Below are 13,996 nucleotides of genomic sequence, written 5' to 3' on the forward strand. Positions count from 1 at the left end.
CTCGCATAGAGGATCTCTACGCGAAGCTTGCAGGCGGACTCTTGTTCACAAAATTAGATATGAGTCACGCCTACCTACAGTTGGAGCTGGAGCCTGCCTCCCGGCCATATGTAACTATTAATACGCACCGGGGCCTGTATGAACATGCACGGTTGCCGTTTGGGGTATCCTCTGCCTGCGCTATTTTTCAACGCGTCATAGAGGGCATCTTGAGAGGTTTACCTCATGCCGCTGTCTACTTGGACGACATTTTGATTACAGGGATGTCAGAGCAGGAACATTTGGAAAATTTGGAGGCTGTCCTTCGACACTTTTCAGAGGCCGTTTACATCGTACAAAATACGTCTTTCAGGCGAAGGAAGTAGTCCACCTTGGTTATCGGTGAACCGCGAAGGGTTGCACCCCGTCGCAGAGAAGGTGCGCGCAATTCAACAGGCCACCGCCCCGACTGACACTTCACATCTTTGTTCTTCCCTCAGCCTCGTAAACTATTACGGGAAGTTCCTCCCCAATCTGGCAACTAAGTTGCACCTTCTGCTAAAGAAGAATCACACCTGGGTTTGGGGTCAACCGCAAGAAACCACTTTCCAGCAGGTAAAACAACAATTGTCGTTGTCTAACCGACTATGATTCTAGAAAGCCTTTGCTCATCACGTGTGATGCATCCCCGGATGGTATTGGGGCCGTCCTGTCCCACAAGATGGAGAACAGGGCCGAGCGGCCGATAGCTTTGGCCTCCCGCACATTGACTTCAGCGGAAAAGAAGTACTCGCAGATTGAGAAGGAGGGCCTGGCGGTGGTCTTTGCTTCCGCATGGATCCAGCGTTGGGCTTTGTTGCTCACTGCCGACGAGTATTTTCTGGAGCACCATCCAGGAACCCAGATAGCGAATGCCGACGCACTGAGCCGATTGCCTTGTCTTTGCAGTGAAACGCTTCCACCAGAATGTGTGGCCACCACTTCACTATCGTGACTGATCATAAGCCTCTGCTAGGACTTTTCCGAGAGGATAAACCAATACCGCCCATTGCTTCCTCACGGATACAGCGCTGGACTTTGTTGCTCGCTGCCTAAGAGTATTTTCTGGAGCACCATCCAGGAACCCAGATAGCGAATGCCGACGCACTGAGCCGATTGCCTTGTTTTACTCTATTTCAACCCTCTCTAATATAATGAGATTTAGGTTAGCAATCTAAAGTAACAATTCTAAATTGGAGGAGGGCCAATTTCAGTGGAGTGAGGATGAATTCGACCCAGGTCAATAGGCATCAAAAATTGGCAGTAATATTGTAACAAAACAGCGGGCTACCATTAAAGAGAAGATTTTGGTGACAGTCGAGGTGTATTCCCATGAATGTACCTCGACTGTTTGCTGAATGTTGAGAAAGAAAGAGAGTAAGATAAAGTTAAAAAGGCAGGTGTATGATGTATGTCAGGTTGATAATACAAGTGAGGTTAAAGACTGGTGCGGCAAGCTAGTTGCAAAGCCACAGCAGGTCAACAATGCCTTTGCAACCTTCTACCGGGAGCTGTACACCTCCGAGCCACTGGAAGGGGACTCGAAGATGAAGCAGTTCCTCCATGGACTGGACATGCTCGTCATGGGGGAATATACGAGACGGGGCCTGGAAGTACCGCTAGAACTGGGTGAAGTCATGGAAAGTATTGAACTTATTTTAAATTCGCAGCATTTCCATTAAGATGCCCTATGAATATTTTTATGTTCTGATTAACTAATTTTTATCAGTTCTAACATCTGAATAGTAAAATAATTAGTTCCTTCCTTATTACTTTCTGTTCCACATATAGGTGAGAAACAACTTGAAGTAGAAATAATGCTCAATGATGATGCTTCAGAAAATAGCACTTTGGGAGCAATTGCAAGTATTCATGAACCTTCAAATTCTCATGCCTCTGACAGCTGGCAATCTGCTATAATAATTTATAACAGTGATGACAATCGGACATCTTCAGATATTACCCTTGTGACTGTCAACCTGACCAATTTTCCCACCAAAGAAGGTAAATGTAGTTGTTGGAATGTTAGCTATGCTAAGTAAGATCTATTAAACCCAAATGTTTTAAAATGGAGTTTTTATTTTAAGTTCTGTGGCAGATGAGACCTGTTCAAGTTGGATGGATTGCACCAAAACCGAGTTGGGACCAATATTTTTGTGGGCAGGTTAACCAGTGCTGTGGGTAAGGCTCAAACTAATTTGTCAGATGATTGATTACTAAGGAGTATTAAGAAGTAGAATCCCTGTAGTGCAGAAGGAGGCCATTCGGCACACCAACCCTGCACCAACTCTTCGAAAGATCACCCCACCTAGGCCCAATACCCCCGCCTTATCCCCATAACCCCACCCAACCTTTGGACACTAATGGGCAATTTAGCATAGCCAATCCACCTAACCTGCATATCTTTGAACTGTGGGAAGAAACCAGAGCACCTGGAGGAAACCCAGTAGACATGGGGAGAAAGTGCAAACTCCACACAGTCACCCGAGGTCGGAGTAGAATCCAGTTCCCTGGCACTGTGAGGCAGCAGTGCTAACTACTGTGCTGCCCCTTATTAGAAATAAAGTACATACAAAAAGGTCTAAATAACATAGAGTGCACTATGTTAGAGTGTACATCAAAATCATGAGAGGTCTAGATAGATAGATTGGGAGAAATTGTTCCCATTGACAGAAAGGTCGAGAACCAGCGAATGCTGATTTAAAATGAATAGCAAATTAAGTAAAGGCAAGATCAGCAAAAACCTTTTTTACACAGTGTGAATTTAGGGTCTGAAATGCACTGCCAGAGAATGTGGTGGAGGCAGGTTCAATCGTAGTTTTCAAATGAAATTGGAAAATTAGCTGGAGGAAAATATTACAGGGAATGTGACTTTCTGAATTGCTCTTGCAGAGAGCCAGCAAACACATACTGGCCAGACTGCCTCCTTCTATAACCATTCGATTTCCAAAAATCATACAGTGCCAACCAATTTCTACCATACTGGGGCTTAAAGATACTGGAAGGTTACCTGAGAAATAAAAATAAAGTTAATGTGAGGTTTGCAGGTCTGTTGATATCATAATTTTTTGATAGCTGTAGTAACAAATTCTGGAATTTTATCCCACTATCCAACCATAGGGACCAGAATGACAGATAGGCAGGGCATAAAAGTGGAAGGCATTGTGAGGGTGCTGTGCTTGTCTCCTACCTGCCTTAACTGGAATTTGACCAGCAGCAGGGTAGGTGTTAGGCAACCCACCCAACCTCAGGGCTCCTGCACCTCGGCTGACCTTTTACCAGCTGCAGGACGTTCCCATGACATAAAGGGCAGCACGGTAGCCTTGTGTATAGCACAATCGCTTCACAGCTCCAGGGTCCCAGGTTCGATTCCGGCTTGGGTCACTGTCTGTGCGGAGTCTGCACATCCTCCCCGTGTGTGCGTGGGTTTCCTCTGGGTGCTCCGGTTTCCTCCCACAGTCCAAAGATGTGCAGGTTAGGTGGATTGGCCATGATAAATTGCCCTTCGTGTCCAAAATTGCCCTTAGTGTTGGGTGGGGTTAGTGGGTTATGGGGATAGGGTGGAGGTGTTGACCTTGGGTAGGGTGCTCTTTCCAAGAGCCGGTGCAGACTCGATGGGCTGAATGGCCTCCTTCTGCACTGTAAATTCTATGATATGGGGAACCTGGTGGACTGGCTGTGGCCTTGGGAAAAAGGCACATGCTGTTCAGGAATCTGATGCACAACGGACGCTCCTGCCTACCAACAGTAATTGCCACATCTGCTTGATCGCATTGTCCCGGATCCTGATCATGGGCCCCCATTCCCAAGCCAGGGCCTGCCTGACTAGCCCTGATGAATCCACCCCAATTACTTTGCAGTCCAGCCTGCTCAATGCTGCCTGTGGAGGTCTAACTGCAATCCCATCAGTGGTCACCGCTCCCAGTAACACTGCTGGCCATGTGATTCAACTCTGAGAGATTCAAATCTCAGACTGCATCAGAGCCTGGTATGGCAACTCCTCGGTCCAAGATCGCCAAGAAACTGCAGAGAGTGGTGAACTCAGCCCAATGCATCACACAAGCTTGCCACCCCCACATTGATTCTGTATACACCTCCCGCTGCCTCAGGAAGGCAGACCCCTCCCACCCAGGCATTGTCTTCTTACAGACCCTTTCATCAGGCAGAAGGTACAGAAGTCTGAAGACTCGCACATCCAGACATAGGAACAGCTTTTCCCCCCACAGCTACAAGACCCCTCAATGACTCGCCCTCGGACTAATCTGTTCCCTGTAAGAACACTATTCACAACGCCCTATGCTGCTCTTGCTCATGTATTTGCTTTGTTTGGCCCCTTGTCCTGCACTGTAACCAATCACTGTTTTTTTTTCTTGTTTTTTCATAAATTTAGTGTACCCAATTCATTTTTTTTTCCAATTAATGGGCTAACCCACTGCGCTACCGTGCTGATCACCAATCATTGTTTGTCGATGTACCATTTGTCAATGTTCACTGTTGATTATTCTTTTGTCTACTATGTATGTCCTGTGTGTGATCCCTCAGCCACAGAAAAATACTTTTCACTATACTTCGGTACATGTGACAATAAATCAAATCAAATCGAGGTGGGACATCCTTCCACATGGGGCAGTCCTCATGCAGTTAGCAGCCTTACGACCATTAAACCTGGTCATTACATCCTCACCCTGCGGAGGCAGGATGGTCCCAACTTTTCAACTGAGGCCAGGGCTACCGTCTCCATGAAAACACTTTGACCAATGTCTTCTGACAAATATCTTCTTACTAATATCCTAGGATAGTTATAGAATGTAGGATCCTTGTAGCCAGTAGGGAGGAGGTTTTGATATCATAAACTGGATGAATTAAAACCAATCCGTATCTAAAGAATTTAAAAAGCTTTACAAATGACCAAAGAAACATTTAACGAGATACAGAGCAAGTATATATCCCCTGAGAGTAAAAGGCCCAGCTTCACAAAAACAACAGCCTTAGGCAACTACAGAGGTTAGGGACAGCATAAAACTAAACAAAAGAGCTTACAAAATTGCAAGACATAGCACAGATCCAGATGAATGGGATAGGTACCAGGATTAACAAAGGGTTACAAAGCAGTTTATAAGAGCTACTAAAAGGGATAATGAAAGGAAACTTACAAGGGATGTCAAAAACAATAAGAAGAAATGTTATAGTTATATAAAGGGAAAGTGGGTGGTCAAGAGCAATGTCGGCCCACTAAAAGCCGAAAATGGGGCTATTGTCAGTGATAATGCGGAGATGGCAGACATGTTGAACAATTACTTTGCCTCGGTGTTTACAGTAGAAAAGTAGGATAATTTGCCGGAAATCCCGAAAAAATGAATAGTTGATAGAGGATAGAGACTTGATACAGTTACGCAAGTACAGCATCACTAACTAGGAAATTAATGGAGCTAAAGATAGACAAATCCCCAGGACCTGAACACCTTGAAAATGTTTGGTCAATCAGGGAGAGCCAGCATGGATTCATGAAGGAAAGGTCATGCTTTACTTATCCTATTGATTTTTGAGCAGGTGACTAAGGTATGGATGTCATTTATAAGGACTACCAAAAGGCATTTGATTAAATTCCACTCAAAGCCATAGGGCGAGATTCTCCGCACTCCCGACGGTGCGGAGAATAGCGTGGCTCGTAAAATTTTACGGCCACGCTGTTCCGACGCCCTCCCGCTATTCTCCCCCCCCCCCCCACGCCCAACTCCCAACACGAATCGCTGCCGCCGTTTTTTTACGGCCGGCAGCGATTCACAGCTGATAGATGGGCCGAGTTCCCAGCCCTTTACGGCTGTTTATACGAACGGCAAACACACCTGGTCTGGCCGTTCGTAAAAACGGCCGTAAACACTCGCATTTTATAACCATGGCACCGATTGGCACGGCAGTATCACGGCCGTTCCAAGGGTGCCATGGGCCCGCGATCGGTGCCCACCGATCGCGGGCCCGATGCCCGCGCACTATTTGTCCTTCCGCCGCCCCGCAGTATCCATTCGCGGGGCGGCTGAGGGGCATCCCGGCCCGCGCATGCGCGGGTTTCGCGCAAATACGCGATGACGTCATCCGCGCATGCGCGGGTTGGAGTCTTCCGATCCGCGCATGCGCGGCTGACGTCATATGACGCGTCAGCCGGCGCTAACTCGGGCAAGCGGGCTTAACGAAATTCGTTAAGCCCGTGATGCCGGAGCTTACGGCGTCGGGCTGCTAGCCCCGACCGGGGACCAGAATCGGTTCCCGGTCGGGAAGGGGGAGGCTGGCGTCAAACCCGCCCGGATTTGACGCCAGCCTTACGATTTCTCCCCATATGGGAGAATCTCGCCCATAGAGTTGAGGGAAAAGTATTGACATTGTTAGGAAGCTGGTTGAGTGACAGGCAACAGAATGGGGATAATGGGTAATTACTCAAATTGACCGAGTGACTGTTGGTGCCTCAATCATTCACACATTTCATTAATGACTTGGATGACGGCATAGAAAGTCATATATTCAAATTTGGGGATGATGCAAAGTTAGGTGGCATTGTAGAAAGCCGAGATAATAGTAGAACATTGCAAGGAGATATTAAGAGACTAGGTGAATGGGTAAAATTGTGGCAGATGGAATTTAATGTAAGCAAGTGTGACCAAAAAAGGATAGAGCAGAGTATTTTCTAAATGTAAAGAGGTTAGGTGCAGTGGATGTCCAAAGGGACTTGGGAATTCAGGTGCACAGGCCCTTAAAATGTCAGGCACAAGTGCAGAAAATAATCAAAAAAGCTAATGGAATCTAGCCTTTATTCTTGAGGATTGGATTATAAAGACACAGGGGTTATGCTGCAGCTATACAAAACCCTGGTTAGAATCCACTTGGAGTGTTGTGAGCAGTTCTGGGCACCACACCTTGGGAAGGATAATTTGGCCTTGGAAGGAGTGCAACATGCGTTTACAAAAATTATACCTGGAATACAGGGGAGAGATTACTCAAATTAGACCTGCTTTCGCTAGAATTGAGAAGATTAAGAGGGTGATCTGATTGATGTATTCAAGATGTTAACAGGGAAATACGAGGAAGAACCTCTCCACTGAAAGATGGTAGAGGTTTGGAATTTTCTCCCACAAACAGCAGTTGAATCTAGATCAGTTGTTAATTTTAAATCTGAGATGGATAGATTTCTGTAAAGCAAAAATATTAAGGGATATGGGTCAAAGGTAGGTATATGGATGTTAGGTCACAGATCAGCCATGATCTTATTGAATGGTGGGACAGGCTCGAGGGGCTGAATGGCTCAAGGGGCCTACTCCTGTTCCTGTGTTCCTTGCATTTTTTTCAAGGACAATTCTTTTAAACGTATTGTAACATCTAATAATACAGAATTTCTAAAATCCAGTAGAGTATAATGCTAATTGATTTCTGATCTGTTTAATCATTTTGTAGAACTTGTGTATGTCATTTACCATCTGGACAACAACAACACAAATCCTTACTTGCAATGGAAGAATCTTAGAAGGCCAGATTTTCCAACGGTGGAACAGTTTCTTCTGATCAGAGAAATGGAGGTTTCACATCATCTTGTATTTTCCTATTCAATTATAACGTTAATTAATTTGCACAATTTAAACAATATAGAATTATACTTATGTTGAGCATTTCTGTGCACTACAAATTATTTGATATATTCAAATGCTAGATTTACATATAGAAAATGTTTTTGGTAGATGGAGGAATTTGTGCACATTGAAAGCTCAAGAGAATATTCTGTGCTTAGTGAGTTTCCTTTATTTTACAATTATTCACCCTTAGTCTAATATATCTCTTGGAAGCCAAGGGTTCAAAAATCCATAGCCCTCCTGTTTCAATTTCACTGCAACTCTAGCCGAAGAACTAAAAAGAAAAGTTCCTGAAAAACAAGGAAAGAACCTGCATGTGCCCATACAAGGGTATATATATCAAGGAAGCAGGACCAGGGGTATGGACTACTGACATTGGGAGTTCCAAGTCCTATTGTAACTTTGGAACTTGGTATGTCAAATGACAAGAGATATGCAAACCTCTTGCAGGATTGAAATGGGACTTCCAAGGGGATTCAGTCCTGGAAGTGGTTCTATGTTACAAAAAATAATGCAAGTTTGCCAGTAATCCAATAGGACTATTTCTATTTACTAAAGTATGATGTATTTTTCAAATTTTAAGTACCCAATTCTTTTTTTAAAACCAATTAAGGGGTAATTTAGCAAGGCCAATCCACGTATTGGCCCATATAGGTCAAAGGCAGGTATATGGAGTTAGGTCATAGATCGGCCATGATCTTATTGAATCATGGGACAGGCTCGATGGGCTGAATGGCTCAAGGGGCCTACTCCTGTTCCTGTGTTCCTTACATGTTTGGGTTGTGAGGATGAGACCTACGCAGACATGGGGAGAATGTGCAAACTCCACACGAACAGTGACCCAGGACCGGGATTGAATCCGGGTCCTCAGTGCCGTGAGGCAGCTTGCTAACCACTGCGCCACTGTGTCGCCCAAATATGATGTAATATAAAGTCTTTTATAAAATAAATTTAGAATACCCAATTACTTTTTTTTCCACTTAAGTGGCAATTTAGTGTGGCCAATCTGCCTAACCTGCACATGTTCGGGTTGTAGGGGTGAAAACCACGCAAGGACGGGGCGAATGCTCAAATTCCACGCAGAGAGTGACCTGGGGCTGGGATTGAACCCAGGTCCTCAGCGCCGTAGGCAGCAGTGCTAACCACTGTGTCATTGTACCGCCCTGATACAATAGAAAGTCTAATTCATGTTTGCATCCTTACATGAATATTCTGTTTCTATATAGAGTTTTTTTTATACCTTTGTTAGAATAGTATTTCATTATGCATTTCAGTGTTTTGAGGTAATTTGATTTTGTTTTAATTAGGATCCTGTGGTTAAGGGACCGATACCATTTCCTCCAGAAGGCAACCTTGTTCTGAAACTGCATCTTCCTATTCCCTCTGTGTATCTGTTGCATATCTGTGCAAAGCCTGAAAGGCCTCCAAACCAGGTTGTAATTTGAGTTTTATAAATTCCTGTGGGACTACAAATCTCAAGGATTGTGTTATGTAATTGAAAATTAATAGGGCATTAATGTTTTTCGTGTATGGACAGTAAAGAAATAGCTTAAATAATTAATTTGAACAGCAATGCAATCAAAGGGTTCAAATGGTTTAAGATCAATATCTATATTTGGTTGCTGGTACTAAAGTCAATAAGAAATAAAATTCCATTTTATAATATAGAAAATTATAAGTTTTTACTTTTTTGCATCACTATGTAACTAATGTTTTGTGAAATATTACCCGAGGCAACAATTTGATAATGTAGAATAGCATAGCCTCAAAATAAGGGGGAGCATATTTAGGACTGAGTTGAGAAGGAACCTCTTCACCCAAAGAGTTGTAAATCTGTGGAATTCCCTGCCCAGTGAAATGAAATGAAATTAAATTAAATGAAAATCGCTTATTGTCACGAGTAGGCTTCAAATGAAGTTACTGTGAAAAGCCCCTAGTGGCCACATTCTGGCACCTATTCGGGGAGGCTGTTACGGGAATCGAACCGTGCTGCTGGCCTGCTTGGTCAGTTGAGGCTACCTTGTTGAATGTTTTTAAGGCAAAGATAGGTAGATTTTTGAACAGTAAAAGAATTAAGGGTTACAGTGAATGGATGGGTAAGTGGAGCTTAGTCCACACATAGATCAGCCGTGATTGAATGGCAGAGCAGGCACGAGGGGCCAAATGGCCCACTCCTGCTCCTGGTTCTTATGTTCTTATACTGACTGTTCAAATCCTGGTTCCGGGAGATGTAACCAACTCTCTTGCTTCCTCTCTTTTCATTACATAAGGACATCCCTAAAGGGTTAAATTCAGTGGAGCCTGCTAGAGTGAGCATTGTGGTGGGTAGAATCAGGTGGGAATACACCTTTCTGACCTCCTTCTGTCCCCCTTCACCTCCTCACTGGCGTGACCCTGGCGAGGCCTCCGTCCTTTACCAGCAGTAACTAATGCTCCCAATGCACTGCCATGAGTGGAAAGGCCAGCTATTGGGGTGGGACCTCCGACTTTTGTGACCCTTGATCACATGGGAAGCCCGACACTGCCCAGCTAAGTGCTTGATTTAATTTAAATTACATTAGGCCACCTGACAGAAGTGTTGCGACCTCCAGCTGCTCTTCCAACTGGTGCGGGGGTTTGTGGAGTTCAACCAAATTTCTGGAACCAAATCCTCCCCAATATCTTATAATTTTTTATTAAGGTATACCAGTATGTGTGGTAGATTAAATTAATCCACTGAAAACCATTTTAACCAGTAATATATCCTTCAGCATGATTTGATAAATATATCATGTGAATGGGAAAGCTTACAACAGACCATTTTAGCAATCCTTTGTTGTTGTAGATAATTCAACTGAGTTTTTGAAAAGTTTACAAGTTACCAAGGAAGTGCAGCATATAACACAGTATTATAAATAGATTTCTAATTCTCTTTGCAGACTAGTGGAGTGAGCTTCATACCACTGACACTGGGGCAGGTGGCCATTACATGGAATGATGATTATGTAAATTCAAAGTAAGTATTTGATCATTGAAATTATCAAACAACCAAAATGTTCAATATTAGGGGGAAAAATGAAGCACACATGGTTAAAGGCACAGTGGTTGCATGAACATGAAATTAGTTGAAGGACATAGAGTGGTGTAGTAGTGAGCAGCTGTTTTTCAAACTGGGGACAGTATACACTGGTATTACAAAGGGCCAGTGTTAGGATCTGGTAGAGGGACTGGGGGCCCCGATTGAGTTGGAGGAGATAGTTAAGGGCCTGGATAGTATGCAGTCGGGCAAGGCCCCGGGACTGGACGGCTACCCTGTACAATTCTACAAGAAATTCTCGGAGCTGCTGAGCCCACTCCTGCTAAGAACCTTTAACGAGGCTAAGGAGAGAGGAGCCCTCTCCCTGACGATGTCGCGGGCCTTGATCTCGCTCATCCTCAAGGGGGGGAAGGATCCGCTACAATGTGGGTCCTACAGACCGATATCGCTCCTAAACGTAGATGCCAAACTACTGGCCAAGGTTTTGGCTACTAGAATAGAGGACTGTGTCCCGGGAGTGATTGAGGAGGATCAGACAGGCTTCGTCAAGGGCAGGCAGCTGAACACAAATGTGAGGAGGCTCCTAAACATTATCATGATGCCCTCAGAAGGAGGGGATGCAGATGTAGTGGCTGCAATGGATGCAGAGAAAGCCTTTGACCAGGTGGAATGGGAGTACCTGTGGGAAGCGTTAAGTACGTTTGGATTTGGTGAGGGATTCATTGGGTGGGTCAAACTACTATATCAGGCCCACGTAGCAAGTGTATCACAAACCGGCTGAGGTCGGAGTATTTTAGGCTACACCGAGGGACGAGGCAGGGGTGCCCCCTATCCCCGCTACTATTTGCCCTTGCAATTGGGGGGGAGCACCGTGTTTTGCTCTGTGCAGACGACCTGCTTCTGTATATTGCAGACCCTCTAGAGGGTATGGGGGAGGTCATGCAGATCTTGAGGGACTTCCGGAGTTTCTGGGGGTACAAGGTGAACGTGGGGAAAAGTGAGCTTTTCATGATTCACGCTAGGGACCAGGAGAAGAGACTGGGAGAACTCCCGCTCAAGATGGTGGAGACGAGCTTTCGGTACCTGGGCATACAGTTGGCTAGGAACTGGGATGCCCTACACAGGCTCAATCTATCTCGGTTTGTAGAGCAGATGGAGGGAGACTTTAAAAGGTGGGACATGCTCCCGCTTTCCCTGGCAGGAAGGGTGCAGACCGTGAAAATGACAGTCCTCCCCAGATCCCTGTTTGTTTTCCAGTGCCTCCCCATCTTCATCCCTAAATCCTTCTTCAAGCGGGTGAACAGGATTATCACGGGATTTGTGTGGGCAAACAAGACCCCGCGAGTTAAAAGACTGTTTTTAGAGTGCAGTCGGGTGGGTGGGGGGGGGGGGGGGGGGGGGGGGGGGTGTTGGCGCTACCGAACTTCTGTAGCTACTACTGGGCGGCTAATGTAGCCATGATTAGGAAATGGGTAATGGAGGTGGGGGTGGCGTCATGCAAAGGCACCAGCCTAGGGGTACTGGTAACGGCACAGCTGCCGTTCTCACCAGCACGATGCACCACGCGTCCGGTGGTGACGGCGGCACTGAGGGTCTGGGGTCAGTGGAGAAGGCACAGGAAGGAAGAGGGGGCCTCAGTTTGGACCCCGATATGGGATAATCATAGATTTGTCCCGGGCAAGATAGACGGAGGGTTTCAAAGTTGGTACAGGGCAGGCATCAAAAGGATGGGGGACCTGTTCATAGATGGGACTTTCTCTAGCTTGAAGGCGCTGAAGGAGAAATTCAGTCTGCCCCCTGGAAACGCCTTCAGATACCTCCAGGTCCGCGTCTTTCTCATAAAACAGGTGGGGACATTTCCGTTGTTCCCCCCCCCGCAGGGTACAGGCATCTGGGTAGGGAAGGGGAAGGTGTCGGACATTTACCAAGAACTGCAGGAGGAGGAGGAGGCCCCAGTGGAGGAACTGAAGGGCAAGTGGGAGGAGGAGCTGGGCGTGGAGCTGGATGAGGGTCTGTGGGCTGATGCCCTGGGCTGGGTGAATTCCTCCTCATCATGTGCCAGGCTCAGCTTAACTCAGTTTAAGATGGTACATCGGGCACACATGACGACGAGAATGAGCAAGCTCTTTGAGGTTGAGGACAGATGTGCGAAATGTTCAGGAAGCCCAGCAAACCATGTCCATATGTTCTGGGCATGCCCAGCGCTTAAAGAATTCTGGCAGGGCTTTGCAAAGGCTATGTCCAAGGTCTTGGATGCTCGGGTAAAGCCGAGTCCGGAAGTAGCGATATTTGGGGTGTCGGAGGATCCGGGAGTGCAGGAAGCAAAGGAGGCCGAAGTCCTGGCCTTTGCCTCCCTGGTAGCCGGGAGATGGATCTTGTTAATGTGGATAGACGCGAAACCCCCGAGTGTGGAGACCTGGGTTAGTGACATGGCTGGGTTTCTTAGTCTTGAGAGAATAAAGTTTGCCTTGAGAGGGTCCTTGCTGGGGTTCGCCTGGCGGTGGCAACCGTTCCTTGACTTTCTAGGCGAGCGTTAAAATGTCAGCAGCAGCAGAAATCCGGGGGGTGGGGAACTGTTCATTTGTTTTGCTAATTATTCTTCTTTTTTCTTTCACTGGTTATGTAAAAATTCTGTTTGAGAAAAACCTTAATAAAAACAAATTAAAAAAAATTAAAAAAAACAAAGGGCCAGTGTTTTAGCCAGCACACACAGTTTCAACTGAATCCTGCTTCAATGAAGTTCCCTATTGAAAGCGAATCACAACCAAGGAATGTAATCCGCCTTGTAATTACCGTTCTGTTAACCCTTTTTCTGTTGTTCATCTCCCAAGCAGCTTGTTACATGATTAGTTCCTCAAAACCAGTTGCTTTTTTACAAGAAATCATCTTGCAGAGCAACCTAGCTCTTAAAGGGACCATAACCCCAACATAAAACAGATTTTCCCCCAAAAGCACATGGCCGATCCAATTGTAAATAGTGAGAAAAATAGCAAGTGACTTCTGGGACAAGGAGCCAAATCATGGTAGATGAAATATAACACAGTATTGTGAAGTGATTAACTTTGGCTTATCTTCTTATTCCTATGCAGTCACCTCTGGTATCCCCCATTGATCTATTCTTGGTCCCTTCCTATTTCTCAAATCATCTAATCATTGCTTTTTGTGGGAACTTGCTGCATGAAAATTGGCAGCCGCGTTCCCTATTTTCAACAGTTACTGCTCTTGAAAAATACTTAATTCACTGTAAAGATATGAGGCTGGATTCTCTGTTTGGGAGAATATGTGCTGATGCCAGCGTGGGAATAGTGGCGTTTTATGCCCGAACAAAACGGTGCAAAACCTCCAC

The 13,996-nt window shown here is 45.6% G+C and overlaps 1 protein-coding gene across 2 annotated transcripts in view; it reads left to right on the top strand.

The window, feature by feature from the left end:
• Positions 1 to 13,996, top strand: part of idua (alpha-L-iduronidase) — a 328,554-nt gene that overhangs the window by 299,934 nt on the left and 14,624 nt on the right. For both annotated transcript variants that reach the window (XM_038792331.1, XM_038792332.1), the window contains exons 9-12: positions 1,810 to 2,022; positions 7,462 to 7,583; positions 8,942 to 9,067; positions 10,553 to 10,629. In XM_038792331.1, coding sequence (XP_038648259.1) covers positions 1,810 to 2,022; positions 7,462 to 7,583; positions 8,942 to 9,067; positions 10,553 to 10,629 — 538 coding nt within the window. The remainder of the gene's footprint in view (positions 1 to 1,809; positions 2,023 to 7,461; positions 7,584 to 8,941; positions 9,068 to 10,552; positions 10,630 to 13,996) is intronic.

The sequence above is a fragment of the Scyliorhinus canicula genome, chromosome 3 (genome assembly GCF_902713615.1).
Source record: "Scyliorhinus canicula chromosome 3, sScyCan1.1, whole genome shotgun sequence".
In the NCBI taxonomy this organism is placed as follows: domain Eukaryota; kingdom Metazoa; phylum Chordata; class Chondrichthyes; order Carcharhiniformes; family Scyliorhinidae; genus Scyliorhinus; species Scyliorhinus canicula.